The 21543-nt window shown below is 39.5% G+C and overlaps 1 protein-coding gene across 1 annotated transcript in view; it reads left to right on the top strand.

Moving 5' to 3' along the window:
* Nucleotides 1–21543, top strand: part of sv2ca (synaptic vesicle glycoprotein 2Ca) — a 117820-nt gene that overhangs the window by 84420 nt on the left and 11857 nt on the right. The window contains exons 5-11 of the mRNA XM_061906337.1: nt 1282–1415; nt 5697–5786; nt 6904–7014; nt 10362–10450; nt 12397–12561; nt 15784–15917; nt 15996–16202. Of these exons, the coding sequence (XP_061762321.1) occupies nt 1282–1415; nt 5697–5786; nt 6904–7014; nt 10362–10450; nt 12397–12561; nt 15784–15917; nt 15996–16202 (930 nt within the window). The remainder of the gene's footprint in view (nt 1–1281; nt 1416–5696; nt 5787–6903; nt 7015–10361; nt 10451–12396; nt 12562–15783; nt 15918–15995; nt 16203–21543) is intronic.

Here is a 21543-nt window from a genome sequence, read left to right as displayed (position 1 = left end):
TAGCAAAGGAGCAATTAGTTAGGCAAGTTAGTTACCATGAATTGATTAACGTGGACCCCGACTTGAACAAGTTGAAAAACTTATTCGGGTGTTACCATTTAGTGGTCAATTGTACGGAATATGTACTGAACTGTGCAATCTACTAATAAAAGTATCAATCAATCAATCAAACAATCAATCAAGTATTAATAACACAGAAATGACAATGAACATTATTACACTACAAATGGAGAAATACAAATACCAATAGAAATAGCACTAATGATATGAATAATCTCCTCTCTGAGCTGCCACTTTAACGTTGTAGAGGAGTTTGCATGTCCCAATGATCCTATGAGCTATGTTCTATGCCCCCGGGTAGGGTCTCCAAAGGCAAACTGGTCCAAAGTAAGGGATCAGACAAAGAGCAGCTTGAAGACCTCTATGAAGAACACAAACAAAGGACCCAGATTTCCCTCACTCGGATGTGGGTCACCGTAGCCCCCCTCTGTAGACAGGCCCGGAGGTGGGGCACGATGGCGAGCGCCTGGTGGCCGGGCCTGTCCCCATGGGGGCCGGCCGGGCACAGCCCGAAGAGGCCACGTGGGTCCCCCCTCCAATGGGCTCACCACCCATAGCAGGGGCCATAAGGGTAGGGTGCAGTGTGAGCTGGGCAGCAGCCGAAGGCGGGGCACCTCCCTGCTTAGGCTGCTGCCCCCGCAACCCGACCTCGGATAATCGGAAGAAGATGGATGGATGGATAATGAATAATAACAATAGTTACCTCAACTATCGACAATACAATTGTTTCAAATGCAACAATACATATATGTAATAACGTGAAGTACAAAAGAAAGCTGATAAATGGAGAGGTATACTCATATTAATAGGGCCATATTAATCCCCTTTCCTACTGTAAAGGTGCAACTGTAAATAATTGTTATTTATTAAGTGTGAATATTAGTCTCAATGAATGAAATGGCTTACTGTAATAAAACACCAGACTGTGTCTTAGACAAAGACATTATTTAGGGTAAAAAAGTCGATTATTCCTCTGTATGAGTGCAACAGGAGTGCAGTGCATGTCACGTGTTGTAGTTCTATGATACTGAATTACTGATATCTGTTTTTTTTTAATGTTTCATTGCGACATGAGCTGAAAGAAATGTTCCGAACTATGTGTACACTTGAAGGACACCATTTTGAAATACAATTCACATGCACTCATATTCACATCTTGAATCATTTCCCTATTCATAATGCCAAAGGCTAATCGAACCTGAATTGCACTTCTGTTTGCAGGATGGAGTTTCAGCATGGGCTCGGCGTACCAGTTCCATAGTTGGAGGGTGTTTGTGGTCGTCTGCGCCCTGCCTTGTGTGTGCGCGGTGGTCGCACTTACTTTCATGCCTGAAAGCCCCAGATTTTACCTTGAGGTACAATTTCTTCCCCAATAATACACACAAATAGTCGAGCTGGAAATAGTTGCTTACTGCACATTTTTTCCTGACTGCATCTGCATTATGTTGCATTATTTTCACAGATTCCCTCACTTTGCTGTGTCAGCATGGACATTCACGTGACATGCAATGCAACTACACTATGCTTATTAGTGAAGACTCACAAAATATATGCCTCGACCCACATAAAGCAGTAATGAGCAGTGGAAATACTGTACAGTCACAATTAGGTTCACTTATGTGATCCTGCGTTGATAATAATGCTCAGTTGGGATTGACACTGTCAGAAATGCAATAATTCAACAATAGGGTTATGCGATATTAACAGTTGACGATATAAATCCTATATACTTGGCTGCTTGATACTATCGTTATATCAGGATAACACATGTTGACACACTCTAACTGTGATAGTGACAAGCGAAAGACCATGTCCTTCACGCATTGTAGCAAGCTATCGGCTAACGTCCCTCCACAGTGTAAATCTGCTTCTCAGTCAGCAATCCTTGCCTCTACGGTGACATGAATAATGATAAATAAACTATCATTTGTTTTTTAGGAGTATCACAGAAGGACGAGGAATAGCTTTACATAGCAGTTAATATGCTAACCGCAAGCTAGAGCTCATAAAGGTAAACAGAGATGCGCGAATAGATACAAATATGAACAGTAATGATAACAAGTATAGTATGAATATTTTTTTAGTACTAAAGTAATTAGATTGGTATTTTTTTTATTATTAAACCACATTTTGCCGTTTGTATTATTGTTTACAAACTTAGGAAATAAGTCCCTAGATAAAAGAGGGCTTTTACGGGGATAACAATATTTTAAATATTTGATTGATATTGTCACACCACCATCTGACTACAATTGTGGTCAAATATTAAATCATTAAATGATCGTAAAAAATGTCAGTATTGGAATTGTTCTGACCAATACTCCTCCTGTAACACTAACTACTTGCATGATGGCGTGGCGAAGTTGGGAGAGTGGCCGTGCCAGCAATCTGAGGGTTACTGGTTCAATCCCCACCTTCTACCATCCCAGTCACGTCCGTTGTGTCCTTGGGCAAGACACTACACCCTTGCTCCTGATGGGTCCTGGTTAGCGCCTTGCATGAGAGCTCCCGCGATCAGTGTGTGAATGTGTGTGTGAATGGGTGAATGTGGAAATACTGTCAAAGCGCTTTGGGCTCCTTAAAAAGGGGTAGAAAAGCGCTATACGAGTACATCCATTACCAGTTTTACCATTTGTATAATACGAGTGCTTGTTACATTATTACAAAACTGTAGATATAAACATGTAACAAGAGAAGTAACCAGAGTTTACCAGTAAATGAATAAGGAAAACAATAACAACATTGGAAAAAAAAAAAAATACAACCAAAAATGATCCAATGTGTTATTGCATATGTCTGCAGCCAAATTAGGAACCTTTGAAACCTGTTTTGAAATGCTTTTATTATGATTTACATACCAAATAGTATATTGTGATATACATCGTTACAGCAGGAGGCTGCAATACATATCACTATTTAGATTTTAGGCCATATTGACCGTCCCTCCCTAACATGTTTATTATTGTACTTTTACATTAATCAATCAAACTTGATTTATAAAACGCTTTTCATACGTAAAAAAATGCAACGCAATGTGCTTTACAAAGTTAAAAACAATAACCCGGTAACTCATATCCCCCATTATCACAAATGTCCGCATGGACACAGAAACCAAACACAAACACACACACACACACACACACACACACACACACACACACACACACACACACACACACACACACACACACACACACACACACACACTAAAGCTAAAGTTCTTCCGGGGGTGGGAATTGAAACTTTCTCTGACAGGGTGGTGAGCCCATTGGAGGGGTGACCCACGTTGCCTCTTCGGGCTGTGCCCGGCCGGGCCCCATGGGAACAGGCCCGGACACCAGGCGCTCGCCATCGTGCCCCACCTCCGGGCCTGGCTCCAGAGGGAGGCCCCGGTGATCCGCCTCCGGGCGAGGGAAATCTGTGTCCATGTTTTCTCTTCTTCATAAAGGTCTTCGAGCTGCTCTTTGTCTGATCCCTCACCTAGAACCTGTTTGCCTTGGGAGACCCTACCAGGGGGCATAAAGCCCCCGGACAACATAGCTCCTAGGATCATTGGGACACGCAAACTCCTCTACCGCGATAAGGTGGCAGCTCAGAGAGGAGAACCTTATAATTGATCCTGAAACACACAAGGAGCCAATGCAGAAATTTCTAACTGGTGTAATGTGAGCCCGCTTGACTAGAGCAGCATGGACTTTGGCATGAAAAAACTGGCATGGACAGAGCATAAAAAGAACACAATGACGCCAGGCCGACCGACCGGCAATGGCAGGCTTAAATAATGCCTCTGATTAGTGCTCGGGTAGCAGGTGAGCGACTGAACACTAATCAGAGACAGGTGAACGTAATTTGCAACCATGGCAACAAAACAAGAGAGTGAAAAAAAACAGGAACTTAAAGAGTCCAAAGGTCAACAGAATATAGCCAAACAAGACATGATCAAAAGACATGACAGTACTAAATGTGATTTTAATTATATTTTTTAATTTGTACTGCAATTTAGGGTGGTAGATTTTTTTAATTGTGCGATATAAATAATTAAACCTTGACCAATATTACAATATTTTTGAAGAAAAATGTCCAATGTTGACAACGAAAAACACGTCTGTCAAGTAAGAATGGAAACCACCTTAGGACGGTGTCTTTAAAACCCGCACTAACTTAAAGGAGCCATATGTAATAATGTGGCCAGGAATGGTACTGCAATCACGGTCAAAATTCTGTAGTCCCCTCCCTCACTCCCTGACAGATGTTGCCAGATATGCAGCTGATTCCAGCTAGATCGACTGGGCAACTCCAAGAAACTTCAAACTTCCACTGCCTCTTACTAGGGGTGCTGGGACCATAACATCTGAATAGACAAACGTTTTGTCAATAACAAATCTCTAACAAATACATTTTACACAGAAATTAGGCTGTTTTCAAGAAGAAGTACGTCATGCCTACGTATTATATCACAACAAACGGCAATCATATGGTTATTGTCAGTACTATCTGAAAACAAAGACTAAATACAACTACAACCAATGCTAGCAATGGTTATACTGGTGAAAATAAGTAGAGCATGCTTAGCAGCCTAAAGTACGCCAAGGTATTCCTATACGCTACACAAATTAGTAATTATTTTATCTTGTCATTTGGCTGTCTCCATACGTTTCACTTTGCCATGATGACAGGTGTGCTAATGTTGGAACCCATTTCCCCAGCATATCAGCATATTGAAAACAAAACAGGCACTGACACTACACATATCTTGATAGGTTTTATTTGTCAAAATATATTTTGCCCTGTGAGTTCCAATACACATGGACATACAGGCTAACAGGCATTTATTTCCCCCCTTAGCCTTTATGTCAATGTGTCATTGACCGGGCTAGCATGCTAAGCATTACACTAGGAGCGAAGCACATCACACTAAGCATTCGTTGCAGGAACATACTAGCTTTGTTAGACAAGATCATAGACTGTGTTGGACAAAATAGTTTACATACCTACCAAATGTCCATTCCCATTTATTACAAGTGTTCGGAAAAAGTAAATGCCTGACTTACCTATCAAGGTGAAAATTAGCAAGTTTGGCGCTATATGAAAAAAATTATCTTTGCCTTCAATCGTCTCCATCTTTCAAAGGAATCCCCGATACAAATCCTCCTTTTGTTCTTGGCTTTGTCATGAATAAGTTGAAAATCGTAATGAGGCCTTTTGTTGTGGGTTACCTGACGCATGAAACGTAAAAAATTAGGGGTTGCACTACCCACTTTAGCCGACAGATGGCAGTAGAGTGTTGAGTTTTACAGCACTTTTCCGTCATTTTCAGCAGACTGCATTGCAAAATGCAGTCTGCATTTTGCAATGCAGACTGGGTGGATCTCACCCTTCCTCTCAGGTGAGATCCACCCATGAACGAGGCTGTATGAATTCTTTCCCACTGTAGGGCGGGATTGGAGTCGAGTATAGACCACATCCTGTCGTATTTGGATAAAAATGGTTGCTTAGAGATTGGCCGGCAGTTTGACAGATCCAAGACAAGATATTTTGCATGTGTGCCTACTTGAATGTAATTGTACAAGGCAAACTGTTGCTGTCTCCTAGTGACAAACATGTTTTTCTCTCTCTCTGTCTGTGCCTGCCGTCAGGTGGGGAAGCACGACGAAGCCTGGATGATCCTCAAGCAAATCCACGACACCAACATGAGAGCACGCGGGCAGCCCGAGAAAGTCTTCAGCGTGAGTTTGTGTTTGATTTCTCCTCTGAGCTGCTCTGCCTTTGCTTTCTTGGAAGGAAGCAAAGAGGCTTATCTTATTATTTTTTTCCACCACTAGGACATGTTTTAACACACGCTGGCACCCTTAGCTGTTTTGTCATTCAGGATTATTTGCAGCTTGAACTGCATGTTAAGTAGTCTGTGCGTTGATGATTGATATATATATGTATATATATATATATATATATATATATATATATATATATATATATATATATATATATATATATATAAGTTTATAAGTTTTCTTTATTTTCATGACTATTTACATTGTCACTGAAGGCATCAAAACTATGAATGAACACATGTGGAGTTATGTACTTAACAAAAAAGGTGAAATAACTGAAAACATGTTTTATACTCTAGTTTCTTCAAAATAGCCACACTTTGCTCTGATTACTGCTTTGCACACTCTTGGCATTCTCTCCATGATTTTCAAGCTTTTGAATTTTCCTGAAGGAACCCTTCTGAAGTAATCAATAAAGTACTATCTATCTATCTAATATGTAGTAACCTGAAATGGTTTTCACTTCACAGGTGTGCTTTGAGCACACCCCATTCACAGGTGTGCTTTGAGCACACCTGTGAATGTGTCCCTTGAAAAAACGTCTGACCAGAACTCTCTAATAACTAAAATTCTGTGGGCAGAACATGTAAACCCACTACACCGACAGGTTTTAGTGCTTCCATAGCGAGATATAAGTTAAAACTTTACAGTACTTTATATTAGAAATGGCCGCAGCAGAGGATGAATGCCCCATAACAAGAAGTCAGCACGGACTACAATGGCGGAAAGGCGCAAAATGTGTCAAGTACCAAAATATATGATTCTAAAGTGTGTACTTGCAAAATTAGCTACAAAGCTAACATGTTAGCATGAAAACAGATCATGAATCATGCGTCTCACCTGGAAAATAGATTGCTCAGGACATTCTCTGACAATTTGGTACACTTTGACAGCCATTTAAGACCTGAAAATGGCGACAGCGTTTTTTTTGTGTCGAAAAAGATGGATATATGCAACAATTCATAATACTCTTCAACACACTTTCGCTTACTGTCATTGTTTACTTTCACAGGTGAACAGGATAAAGATCCCAAAGCAGCTTGATGAATTGGTTGAAATGGAGTCACAGTCTGGAAATCCAGTTTCCAAAGCTATCTTCCGGATGAAGGCTGAAATCCATGGGGTGTGTTTTTCTCGAACCTGTTTATTTTCAACAATTCCTTCAGGATAAGAAAATGCATATTTTGAATAAAACACTTTGCTGTCCGTCACAGTCCAAATAGCTCTGCACTGCAGTTGGCCCCCCATATCATTGCAATTATTAAAATAACACTGTAATTGAGCCGTAAACCTTTTTGTTTTTAAGTTATTCGAAAATAAATTTTGTAACTAGTGATGTCATCAAGCCCACCCACCTAGTCACACAATCTTTCCAGAACTTTCCCAAACGTTTGTACTACATTTGTGCTGCAAAAGTTTTCAACGTTGTCACCTCAATAATATTCACAACAGGCCCCCAAATATGTCAACATTTCCCCAAACTTATCCCATTTATTTGTGGCATGTTTTTGCTGGTTTTGCCCCAATTCTTTTAGTAATCATTTTACTTTTTATGTTAAATAATGTTTTATTATTCATAAGCACCAAGTCAAAATCCCCCCAAACGTTCCCATTTATTTTTTGAGCTGCACATTTTTGTCTTATTTACGTGGCTCACCTTCGGCAGCGTCTTCTCCCCGTCATCTTTGGTGTAGCGTGCAAGGACGGGAGTGGAAGAAGTGTCAAAAGATGGAACTAACTGTATTAATGACATTCAGACTTTACTTCAATCAATAACGGAGCAGCATCTCCTCATCCGGAAACAACAACACCAGAAATGTGTCCCGTGAAAAACCGTCCGACCGAAACATTAATAACTAAGGTTCCTTGGGTGAGTAATGTAAACTCACTACACTGTTATGTTTTAGCGCTTTCATGGCGAGTTTACTGACAAGTTACTGATAAGTAATAACTTTACAATACCTTATATTAGAAATGGCAACAGTAGAGGATGAATGTTGTCAGAGTTATTTGATGATGAACCCCAAGATGCAGAGAAGGAGGCAGGCATTGAGCAAGAAAATATGATTTAATTAAAGCTAAACAAGAACAAACAAAAAGCACGCACGTGGGCGGAATAACAAACTAAGGGAGCTAGCACTGGGAGCTACAAAACAAAAAGGAACTTTAGCATGGAAGCTAGTGGGTAGAAAACAGAAAAACTGAAAACAGCTAATGGCTAACAAGAACAGCTTACCGCTACGACGACCAGGACAAAATGTAGCACGACAGGTAATAGCTGAAAAGAATCACAGACATGACAAGAGCAACATGTGGCAACGAGAAGTCCGAATGACAATACAAAGATCCAGCAACTGACACAAGACAAAGCAGGTAGAATTAGGAGCAGGCTGACTGGCAACAGGTGTGGCCAGGTGCCAATCAGCCGCAGCTGAGGAGGAACACAGCACTCAGGGAACAAGACAGGAAGCTGACAAAATAAGAGCACTAGACAGGAACTAAAGACAGGAGATACTAAACACAGAGGAAACAGACAAATGCAGAGGAAAAAACTAACACATAGACAAACTGTCAGGGAAAGCCTGACAAATGTCCCATAACAAGAAGATAGAGACTATGGCGTCGGCGTGGATCCGCACAATTTTTCAGGATTTATGCAGATCCCAAATACAGATCAGCAGGTATCAGAATGTAGAAAAAGTTTATTTTGCATAATATTGCGAAACAAAATGGCAGATAATATGTCTTACCTTATACACACACCATAATAATACTCGTATGTTGAATGCGCCGACAATCCATCAAGCGGTGCGGCTTCATAGTTTACCAAAGCCGTACTAAAACATTTTGATTGATTTTTGAGCGTCGTGTGTAATGTTCTATATTTTCAATGGGACATTTAAAATGTTGGTGTTGTTCACTTGAGACATATTGCCATCGTAGTGCTCTTACACTTACACTATATTGCCAAAAGTATTTGGCCACCTGTCTTGACTCACAAATGAACTTGAGGTGCAAATGCATTCCTAACCCAAAGGGTTCAATAAGACGTGGGCCCATCTTTTGCTGATATTACAGCCTCAACTCATCTGGGAAGGCTGTCCACAAGGTTGCGGAGTGTGTATATAGGAATTTTCGACCATTCTTCCAAAAGTGCCTTGGTGAGGTCACACACTGATGTTGGTCGAGAAGGCCTGACTCTCAGGTCTCCGTTCCAATTCATCCTAAAGGTGTTTTATCGGGTGCAGGCCAGTCAAGTTCATCCACACCAGACTATGTCATCTATGCCTTTATGGACCCTGCTTTGTGCACTTGTGCACTGTCATGTTGAAAGAGGAAGGGGACCGCTCCAAACTGTTCCCACAAGGTTAGGAGCATGGAATTTCCATGCCTAAGTGCTTGATTTTATACACCTGTGGCCGGGCCAATTGATTAGGACACCTGATTCTGTTCATTTGGATGGGTGGCCAAATACTTGTGGCAATAAAGTGTATCTCCTATGTTTGACTACCATCTACTGGTCACACTTTTCATTACACGATGTACCAAATAAAATAGTTTGAGGTGGGTAAGCAAAACCAAACTTATTCCTTACATTAGGCTCACCGGGTTATAAGGCGCACTGTCGAGTTTTAAGGGAAAAAAAGGATTTACAGCCTTATAGTCCGGAAAATTTGATATATTATTTATGTTACTAGTCTGGTTATGAATAATAACATGTTAATAACATAACAACATTTGCAACACAATGGTAGCACAAATGAATGGGACAAGTTTGGGGTGATTTTGACAAAGTGGGTGGGCTGATTATGTCACATTGTGTTGGTGACGAACCCCAAGATGCAAAGAAGGCGGTAGGTATCGTAAAGGAAAACATGATTTATTTTAACAGTAAAACAAAACCAAACAAAAGGGTAAAAACAAAAAGCGCGCACGAGAGGGATAACAAACTTGGCTATGAACAAAAACACTTAGTGTGACACGAAGGAACTATGTCATGAACAGAGTGAACAGAAGATAAGTAATAATGACATTGACAGGTATTGGTGACAATAATCCAGCCCTGACTGAAGGACAAAGCAGGTTCAAATAAGAGGGGGCTGATTGACACCAGGTGTGGCCAGGTGCCAATCAGCCGCAGCAGAGGGGAAACAGCGCTCAGGGAGAAAAGCAGGAAATGACCAAAATAAAAGCGCTGACAGGAAACAAAGACATACACAGAGGAAAAACCAAAACAAAACAAAACTGTCAGGGACAAGCCTGACAGATTATGAATAATAAAAACTAATAATAAAACAGACAAAAACATTTTGCAGCACAAATGTAGCAGTTTGGAATAACGTAAAAACTGTGATGACACAAATAAAAATGTTATTTTAATGATTGCAATGGTATTGGGGGCCAACTTCCCACAGGTCAGTGCCTGTATGCCCAACATTAGAGTTGTGATTGTCTCTTGTCTCTCTTCAGATCTACCTGAATCTCATGAAGTGTTTCAACTACCCGATGCGAGAAAACATGATGCGACTAGCCATAGTGTGGTTCACACTGTCCTTCGGGTGAGCGCTGCACCGTAATGTCATTTGTGCTGTAGAGCAGTGGTCCCCAACCTTTTTTGCACCACGGACCGGTTAAATGTATTTTCAGGGACCGGCTTTCCACTTGTGCCTGATAAATACAGCAAAAATAAGTGCATGAAAAACTATAACACTGAATTAGTGGGAGCCCCGGACTTGTTTCTTTGGGATGCCATGCAGATGGAAATAAGCCTTTGGCTACAATCTGTCACATGTATATTTTATAGGGGTGTAACGGTACACAAAAATTTCGCTTCGGTACGTACCTCGGTTTAGAGGTCACGATTCGGTTCATTTTCGGTACAGTAAGTAAACAACAAAATATACATTTTTTGGTTATTCATTTACCAAATTTGCGAAATCTTCCACCCAAAATATTTTTCTTAGTAGAATATTTGATGTGAAGTAATCGAAACCTTGGATAGGTCAATAATTCATAATAACATTGATTTTGATTCAATATTATGTTTTTAGGAATGACAGTTTGAAAGAAAAATAACAGCTTTGTTTTATTAGTCAACATTGCAACTTTTTCTAAATTACATTTAACCTTTAGGCTTTTTTAATTCAGTTTTGTTATTGTGGAGAGGGGCGTGGTCCACGCGTTCCCTGCGGGCAGGGCGTGTGCAGGGGCCGGCCATGAAGCAGCAGACAGGTGAGTATATACCTCAGCTGGAACCAGTTATCTAATCACCTGTACCCTTTATCAGCAGCTTTGGAAACCATGAGGGGGGGCTGGCAAACGAGAGTGACGGCCAGACGAGGGAACACGCTGAAGAAAACCACCTACATGAGCTGAAAAGCTAAAAACTTTGATCATTCTGAATATTGTGAACATTGATTAAAAGGTTGTAAACCACTGCCCCAGGGTGTGGTGTTTCCTGCAACACAACCGAGGATCTGGGTCGGAGACCTCCACAGTTAGATTTTTGTTTATTTTAATAGTATTTTTATAATGTGCTGTGGGCCTTTTAAACATTAGCTGTGGGCACCCCTGCTATAGATAATAAAAAATAAAATCAAACAAATCTATGGGTAAAAAGCAGAGCCTGGCGACGCATGCGCGTTTATCATAACTCTCTCTTGCTCTCTCTGTCTCTGCCCCTCCCTCACAAATGCTACTGCATGCACAATTAGTTTTGTTTTTAACTCCTTCTTAACCCTGAACGTAGTACATTGAAAATACATGCAACCCTAACTTAAAATGCCGGACATTTGAGGCATTTAAGAAACTCCACCCGGACAGCCCTGCAAAAGAGGACATATCCGCTGAAAAGAGGAGGTATGGTCAGTCTATCTTTGCCCGGTTCGCTGCTAGCATGCCGTATGTGTGCCTCGGTGGTTTACACAACGTGTGGTACATTACTTAATATGTGCATGTGGAAACTCGTTCGATACACCTCCGAACCGGACCGAAACCCCCGGACCGAAACGGTTCAATACGATTACATGTACTGTTACACCCCTAATATTGTGTCATGTCACAAAGTTGTAAAATATATAACAAACGGAAAATTCCAATGAGTAGTTTTATTGTACAGCTATAAACAAGCTTATTGGTGTGTCTCGTGGTAGAGGCGAAAGTTAAGTCGGAGAAAATGTGGTCTTTTATAAATTATTTAATGTTTCTCTGCGGCCCGGTAGCAAATGTGTCACAGACCGGTACCGGTCCCCGGACCGGTGGTTGGGGATCACTGCTGTAGAGGAATCAAGTGCATTATTAATAGCACCAGGCTTGTGGACTCCTTGCATTTCTGTCATTTTGAGCTTGTCGCTCTGAGAAAATGCACGTCGACACAATTGATCACACTCTTGGGATCAATATTCCCCAGTGTGAGCAGCGACGGCACTGAGCTGTCGCCTGTTGGGGAATCAAACACACTGGAACTGGCAGTGTCTTCATACTGTAAATATTCTGTTGTTCGCAGGTATTATGGTCTGTCGGTGTGGTTCCCTGATGTCATCAAACATCTCCAAGCGGACGAGTATGCCTCCAAAGTACAAATACATAACAACGAACGCATCGAAGACTTCACCTTCAACTTCACGCTGGAGAACCAGATTCACAAAAACAGCCTTTTTATCAATGATCGGTAAGCCATTTGCATCATTGTTACTTATGCACAGTGGTACTGGGCAAACGCCAAATGTAATCACCTAAAGCAGAGATCTTTAACAGGGGTCCTCACTGGTAATGCAGGGGGGTGATACATTTTTTTAGTTAATTATTATTTTTTTTTTTTTTTACCAAACTGTGTTTATATAGCCGGCAGTGGGGTGACAGAAGGTCCTGAGTAGTCCTGAGTTCAATCCTGGGCTCGGGATCTTTCTGTGTGGAATTTGCATGTCCTGCGTGGGTTCCCTATGGTTACTCCGGCTTCCTCCCACTTCCAAAGACATGCACCTGTGGATAGGTTGATTGGCAACACTAAATTGGCCCTAGTGTGTGAATGTTGTCTGTCTATCTGTGTTGGCCCTGCAATGAGGTGGCGACTTGTCCAGGGTGTAATCCGCTTTCCGCCCGAATGCAGCTGAGATAGGCTCCACGACCCCAAAAAGGGACAAGCGGTAGAAAATGGATAGATGTTTATATAGCACTTTTCATACACAGGCAAGTGGCAAACTAAGTGTTGTACGAAAAAATAACATGAAGAAAAGAATAAACACACACACACACACACACAAACACACACACACACACACACACACACACACAGACACACACACACACACGCACGCACGCACACGCACACACAGTGGCTAAATGCCGCCTCATTGTGGGTCTTTGTTCCCATATTAGATCACCCATACAATTTTTCCGCTAGTTTAAATGTATTAAATACACATTACCACATTACCAACACAATGAAGTGTGGTTTAAAAATGGCAGTGACTTGGCCACTCACTGCAGGTTTCAAATAGAAACTTAGATACATAATTAAAACAGTAATTCCCTGTAAGAAGCTACATTTTACCCAAGCTTTGAACCTTGCAGCTTATACAAAGGTGCGGCTAATCTATGGATTTTTCTTCGCTAATGGCTATATTATAAAATGTATTAAGCAACGAAATCAAACAATGTACTAAAATGATCCACTTTAAGAAAGTGTTCAAACTCAAAATACAAGGAAGAATACTCTTAATGAACATCTTGATGAATCTTTTTAAAAAAGGAGAAATTCGTATTCATCTTATTATGGATGAATAAAGACTTCAACCACTTTTCTGTTTTGTTTGATCAGCCGTTTTACTGCCATGTTACAAGCATAGTTTGGAAAAAATTAAGGTCTGTAAATAAATATATACAAAACATTTATATGTAAATATCTAATTTTACAATCTACCAAAATACAATAGAGGCCAAAAGTTTGGACACACCTTATCATTCAATGTGTTTTCTTTATTTTCATGACTATTTACATTGTAGATTGTCACTAAAGGCATCACTACTATAAATGAACACATGTGGAGATATGTACATAACAAAAGAAGATGAAATAACACAAAACATCTTTTATATTCTGGTTTCTTCTAAATAGACACCCTTCGCTCTCAATACTGCTTTGCACACTCTTGGCATTCTCTCGATGAGCTTCAAGAGGTAGTCACCTGAAATGGTTTTCCCTTCACAGGTGTGCACTGGTCACACTTATCATTACACCATGTACCAAATAAAACAGATTCGAGGTGGGTAAGCTCAACCAAACTTATTCCTTACAATAAGCTCATCGGGTTATAAGGCGCACTGTTGAGTTTTGAGGCGGAAAAAATAATTTTAAGTGTGCCTTATAGTCTGGAAAAAAAGGTATATAAAAGATACATTTTTCTTCTAAAATTTAGCGGGTGCTACTTATATTTATGGAAAATACAGTAGTTTACTCTGTTTAATGATAGCGTCAATCTGTGACATCACTAATGGCTCACTGGTTAAAAAAAACAAACAGAACATTGAGAGGCATCCACAACTGCATACATGTTTCTGCCCAAATGCATGAACCTTCTGATTTGATGCTTTGACATTGTTTAAAGGCCTACTGAAACCCACTACTACCCACCACGCAGTCTTAAAGTTTATATATCAATGATGAAATATTAACATTGCAACACATGCCAATACGGCCTTTTTAGTTTACTAAATTGCAATTTTAAATTTCCCGGGGGTTTCGTCTTGAAAACGTTGTGTAATGATGACGTGTACGCAAGACGTCACAGGTTTTTAGGAAGTATGAGCGCTGCGCACACACACAGCTAAAAGGCGTCTGCTTTAAGGGCATAGTTAGACAGTATTTTGGACATCTGTCTTGCTGAATATTTTGCAATTTGTTCAATAAATATTGGAGAAGTCAAAGTAGAAAGATGTAGGTGGGAAGCTTTAGCCTTTAGCCACACAAACACACTCTGATTCCTTGTTCAAAATTCCTGGATCAGAGCGCGGTCAAGCGAACATGGATCCCGACTACATGTCAACCAGCAGGTTTCGGTGAGAAAATTGTGGTTAAAAAGTCGCTTCTTACCGGAGAAAAGCTGAGCTTGTGCCGTCCATAGCTGCCGTCGACTCCCCTGAGACACTGGCGTCAAGACACCCGTGGACACACCCGTCCGACTGTCAGGTACTGTTAAACTCACTAAAACACTAGCAACACAATAGAAAGATAAGGGATTTCCCAGAATTATCTTAGTAAATGTGTCTAAAAACATCGGAATCTGTACCAACGCAATCACATTTTTTTTTTTTTTTTTTTCTAGTCCGTCGCTATCAACATCCTCAAACACGAATCTTTCATCCTCGCTCAAATTAATGGGAAAATTGTCGTTTCTCGGTCCGAATAGCACTTTTTGTTGGAGGCTTCCATTATAAACAGTGTGAGGATGTGAGGAGCCCCCACACTTGTGACGTCATCGTCTGCGACTTCCGGTAAAGACAGGGCTTTTGTCTTAGCACCGAAAGTTGCGAACTTTATCGTGGATGTTCTCTACTAAATCCTTTCAGCAAAAATATGGCAATATCGCGAAATGATCAAGTATGACACATAGAATGGACCTGCTATCCCTGTTTAAATAAGAGAATCTCATTTCAGTAGGCCTTTAAAACCAATATCCAACATTGTAAAAACATTTATAAGCCATAAAAGAGAGAAATCATCCTAGATCCACTCCAATGACCTTATCCCAGAAGTCATTTTGATTGACACATTGGTTATATTCTAACGACGTAAAATAATCCTCACGTTGTGGCTGCAACACCAAACGGATTGTGGTCCAGAAGAGGATGCGTGCATACTTTGAACACAATGTCCTGCACTGTCCATCCTCAGATTCATCAACATGAAACTCAAATCTGTCACCTTTATCCACTCGACCTTTCGCAACTGCCACTTCGATGATGTCACCACAGTGGGCTCCTATTTCCATAATTGCACTTTCGTCGACGCATTCTTCTTCAACACAGGTGAGACGATCGCGTGACTTGCCGGCCTCTGAGTGAAAATGTTTGACTCCACTGTGGTACGTTGTATTGTTTGGACAGACATTGACGACTCCAAGCTAATCGATGGCACTGAGGTGGTCAACAGCACGTTCACGCACAACAAGACGGGATGCCAGATGACCTTTGATGATGATTACAGCGCCTACTGGGTTTACTTCATCAACTTCTTGGGAACCTTGGCGGTTCTCCCCGGGAACATCGTGTCTGCGCTCCTCATGGATAAAACGGGACGTCTGTCTATGCTAGGTAGGAGTACCAGTCTTGGACGTGTTCATGTTTCATGCTATCGACCAACATGGCGGTATAACTTATTGCAGGGGTTTTCAAAGTGTAGCACCACTGGCTCTTAGAGACGGGGTGTCTAAACGTTTTGCCTGAAAAAAATGCAGTGGACCGTTTTGATACGTTTTGTACATTTAAGATGCTGAAACCAATTGAATGCAAATTAGGGTTGTACGGTATACGGGTACTAGTAAAGTACTGCAATTCTAATGATTCATATTCGGTACTATACCACCTCTGAAAATTACCGGGTACTCCTTTTTTAATTTTTTATTAACAAGCATGACGTTGTCAACGTTGTGACATTGATGGCTTTACGAGCAGAGGAGCATGTTCGGCAGCGCACAAACACAGAAATACTTAAAAGCAGACCCAGAGTGTCCACAGAAAAGGGAGAATCGACACAATTTGGCTTAAAATCTAACGTTTAAGGTGACGCTATAACACTAAAACGCATGTTTTAATACATGGTTAGCTAGCTAACAGCTAACGTCCATCAGCCTGCAGTGTTTTAGCTACTTCTAAATTGCTAATCCTCGCCTCTATGGCAACAAACAATAATGTACAAACCCCGTTTCCATATGAGTTGGGAAATTGTGTTTGATGTACATATAAACGTAATACAATGATTTACAAATCATTTTCAACTCATATTCAGTTGAATATGCTACAAAGACAACATATTTGATGTTCAAACTGATAAACTTTTTTTTTTGCTAAAAATCTTTAACTTTATAATTTGATGCCAGCAACACGTGACAAAGAAGTTGGGAAAGGTGGCAATAAATACTGATAAAGTTGAGGAATGCTCATCAAACACTTATTTGGAACATCCCACAGGTGTGCAGGCTAATTGGGAACAGGTGGGTGCCATGATTGGGTACAAAAGCAGCTTCCATGAAATGCTAAGTCATTCACAAACAAGGATGGGGTGAGGGTCACCAATTTGTAAGCAAATTTTTTAACAGTTTTAGAACAACATTTCTCAACGAACTATTGCAGGGAATTTAGGGATTTTACCATTTACGGTCCGTAAAATCATCAATAGGTTCAGAGAATCTGGAGAAATCACTGCACGTAAGCAATGATATTACGGAACTTTGATCTCTCAGGTGGTACTGCATCAAAAACCGACATCAGTATGTAAAGGATATCACCACATGGGCTCAGGAACACTTCATAAAACCACTGTCAGTAACTATAGTTGGTCGCTACATCTGTACATGCAAGTTAAAACTCTACTATGCAAAGCGAAACCCATTTATCAACAACACAAAGGAATGCCGCCGGCTTCGCTGGGTCCGAACTCATCTAAGATGGACTGATGCAAAGTGGAAAAGTGTTCTGTGGTCTGATGAGTCCAAATTTCAAATGATATTTGGAAACTGTGGACGTGGTGTCCTCCGGAACAAAGAGGAAAATACCCATTCGGATTGTTATAGGCGCAAAGTTCAAAAGCCAGCATCTGTGATGGTATGGGGGTGTATTAGTGCCCAAGGCATGGGTAACTTACACATCTGTGAAGGCACTTTAATGCTGAATGGTCCATACAGGTTTTGGAGCAACATATGTTGTCATCCGAACAACGTTATCATGGACGCCCCTGCTTATTTCAGCTAAACAATGCCAAGCCACGTGTTACAACAGCGTGGCTTCATGGTAAAAGAGTGCGGGTGCTTTCCTGGCCCGCCTGCAGTCCAGACATGTCTCCCATTGAAAATGTGTGGCGCATTATGAAGCGTAAAATATGACAACAAGACCCCGGACTGCTGAACAACTTAAGCTGTACATCAAGCAAGAATGGTAAAGAATTCCACTTTCAAAGCTTCAACAAATAGTTTCCTCAGTTCCCAAATGTTTATTGAGTGTTGTTAAAAGAAAATATGATGTAACACAGTGATGAACATGCCCTTTCCCAACTACTTTGGCACGTGTTGCAACCCTGAAATTCTAAGTTAATTATTATTTGCAAAAAAAAATAAAGTTTATGAGTTTGAACATCAAATATATTGTCTTTGTAGTGCATTTAACTGAATATGGGTTGAAAAGGATTTGCAAATCATTGTATTCCGTTTATATTTACATCTAACACAATTTCCCAACTCATATGGAAACAGGGTTTGTCCCTTTCTTACAAGTATCATCTCTGCAGGATGAGGAATAGCTAAACATGCTTCACTACACACTGTGGGAGGATATAATAGCTCCCCCTAACAGGCTAGAGCTCCTCAATGTAAACAAATACCATGGGTGGATCTCCTCCTGACATCCACTGTAATGAAACCAAGTACAAGAGTGTTTCTAGTCGATACTACTATGATTACATTGATATTTTTTATCATCACAAAATCTTTTTTCCTTTCTTAAAATTTATATTATTTTTATAAAGTCAGGAAATATCTCCCTGGACACAGGAGAACTTTAATTATGACCAAGGCATGATCTTGTAACTATTTGGTATTGGAATGACACCAACATTTGTAATATCACCCTAAACTAATGTAAAGCATCCAAACAACAGAAGAATAAGTGATTATTACATTTTAACAGAAGTGTAGATGGAACATGTTAAAACAGAAAGTAAGCAGATATTAACAGTAAATGAAAAAGTATATTAGTAATCCATTTTATAGTGCTTGTCCCTTATAATTGCAATATGAAGGACAAGCGCTTAATTTTTTCATTATAATGACAAAATAATGAAATGTATTTCTTTATTTTTTATTTTAATTACAATGTATTTTTTTTTATTTAAATTTTATTACATTTACATTTATTTATTTTTATATAGTGAGAAAATAATAGAATAGGGAATGACACAATATGTTTATGCATACGTCAGCAGACTAATTAGGAGCCTTTGTTGTTTGCTTACTACTGAAAGACGTTGTCTAGAATGTTCACTATTTTGTTGGAAGACATAATTGTTCTTCAATTGCAATAAGAAACATATGATTAATCTACCGTGAAATATTTTGTTTAAAAAAAAAAAAGCCATTTATGCCTTTTTTTGTGATCCCCTTTTTTTTAGAAAAGTATCAAAAAGTATCAAAATACATTTTGGTACCATTACCAAAATATTGGTATCGGGATAATGCACATCAGTATATGCAAAGCTACTTGAAAAATAAAACATTGTTATCTTAGCTTATGTGTTGTTATTGTTGTGTTTGCTGTTATTGTTTTTGTCTCTCTGTCTTATCCCCCTCATGTCCCCACAATTTCCCCCTCTATCTTCCTTTTTTTTTCTCTTTCTATCCCCACATGCTCCGGCCCGGCTGCACCAAATGATAATATAAATACATTTAATAAAGTCCAATACAAATAAGGCAACAAGAAAAATATCCTAAACTTCTCTTTTATAAAGTCAATTTGAACAATTGATGGGCATCTCCATCAGCTATATGATTTGCCTGAGAAGCTGGACAAGACAAAAATAAAAAAGCTTATGTGTTACATGGCTTTAAAGTGTGATGTAGAAAATACATTGCATTGTCGGTCTTGCGGTCCTTATTTACACGGCTGAGTGCTAGACTTTGTGCTAAAGTTTTGTTGTTTTCTTTGACAAGTTCAAAACATGACGCAAACGTTCGGCATCACAACTGCCAAAATTGGAGTCCAAATCGCTTCAGGGGAAAAAAAGAAAAACCTAATATTTCTCATTTCCAGCATGAAATCAATGCCAACTACTCGGGTTATTGTGCTAAAAAAGAATAGCCTGGTTATCAGCCAGGAGATGATTAAAAATCACTTTTAACGCCATCACCTGGTATGTGTTGGTGTGGCCACGGCATTGTCACACTGAATGTCTTATTCTGTTTCACAGGTAGTATTTAGTAGGATGTTAGTGTTAACTAATTTAGCTGCAATCTTCAAACAACGTACAATAGTTTGAAAAAAAGCATATTGTGTTTTCTATTAGACTCGACTAAGAAGAAAAATGAATGAGTATTATTTTCAGAGAAGTAGCGCAGTGATAAAAGTATTCAAATGTAAATATTATTTTAGTTTTTTTGGGCAAACCTGCTTTTGAAATATATACGCAGAATTTGATTGGAGGATAATTAACCCCACAGGACTTTGCATTCTGAAATTCGGTATTAAAAACTGACTCTGTTGACAAAATATAGACAAGTTTGGCTTCGACAATGGCGCCAGTTTACACTAATCTCACGTCTATTGGATGTATTATATTTACTAGGGGTGTGGGGGAAAAAAACGATTCGAATACGATTCGCGATTCTCATGTTGTGCAATTCAGAATCGATTCTCATTTTTTTTTAAATCTATTCCTTTTTTTTTAAATATTATTTTCTTAATCAATCCAACAAACCAATAAACAGCAATACCATAACAATGCAATCCAATTCCAAAACCAAACCTGACCCAGCAACACTCAGAACTCCAATAAACAGAGCAATTGAGAGAAGACACAAACACGACACAGAACAAACCAAAAGTAGTGAAACAAAAATTAATATTATCAACAACAGTATCAATATTAGTTAACATTTCAGCATAGCAGTGATTAAAAATCCCTCATTGACATTATCATTAGACATTTATAAAAATAAAAAAAAAGAACAATAATGTCACAGTGGCTTACACTTGCATCGCATCTCATAAGCTTGACAACACAGTGTGTCCAATGTTTTCACAAAGATAAAATAAGTCATATTTTTGGTTTGTTTGATAGTAAAAACTAATTTACATTTATGCAATCAGTTGATAAAACATTGTCCTTTACAATTATAAAAGTTTTTTTTTTTTAAATCTACTACCCTGCTAGCATGTCAGCAGACTGGGGTAGATCCTGCTGAAATCCTATGTATTGAATGAATACAGAATCGTTTTGAATCGGAAAAATATCGTTTTTGAATCAAAAATCGCGTTGAATCGAAAAAAATCGATATATAATCGAATCGCCACCCCAAGAATCGATATCCAATCAAATTGTGGGACACCCAAAGATTTGCAGCCCTAATATTTACTATACCTCATTTAAAAAACAGCCAATAAAAAACAGCACTCTGGTTACCCCTGCCTTGGCGTATATGAGTCATTCCACAGAATCGGTGCCATTGTTTGTTGTAACGCTCTTAAAATTAAATTACATTTCTGACTTTTTTGGACTCCAAATCTGATATTTGATCTATTACAAATGTGCATTGGCCCCTCCCTGGCATTTTTCTTGTTTGTTCAAGGTTCTTAATCCGAAAATGACTCATGTTAGTAATAGGAATGAAAAAAACAGTGGTTACTTTTTAGCATAGAATTAGCAGATGCATTAAAGTCAGTCACATGT

The sequence above is a fragment of the Nerophis ophidion genome, linkage group LG07 (assembly GCF_033978795.1).
Source record: "Nerophis ophidion isolate RoL-2023_Sa linkage group LG07, RoL_Noph_v1.0, whole genome shotgun sequence".
Taxonomy (NCBI): Eukaryota; Metazoa; Chordata; class Actinopteri; order Syngnathiformes; family Syngnathidae; genus Nerophis; species Nerophis ophidion.
The sequence above is the reverse complement of the archived record's forward strand: the minus strand, read 5'-3'. Positions and strand labels throughout refer to the sequence as shown.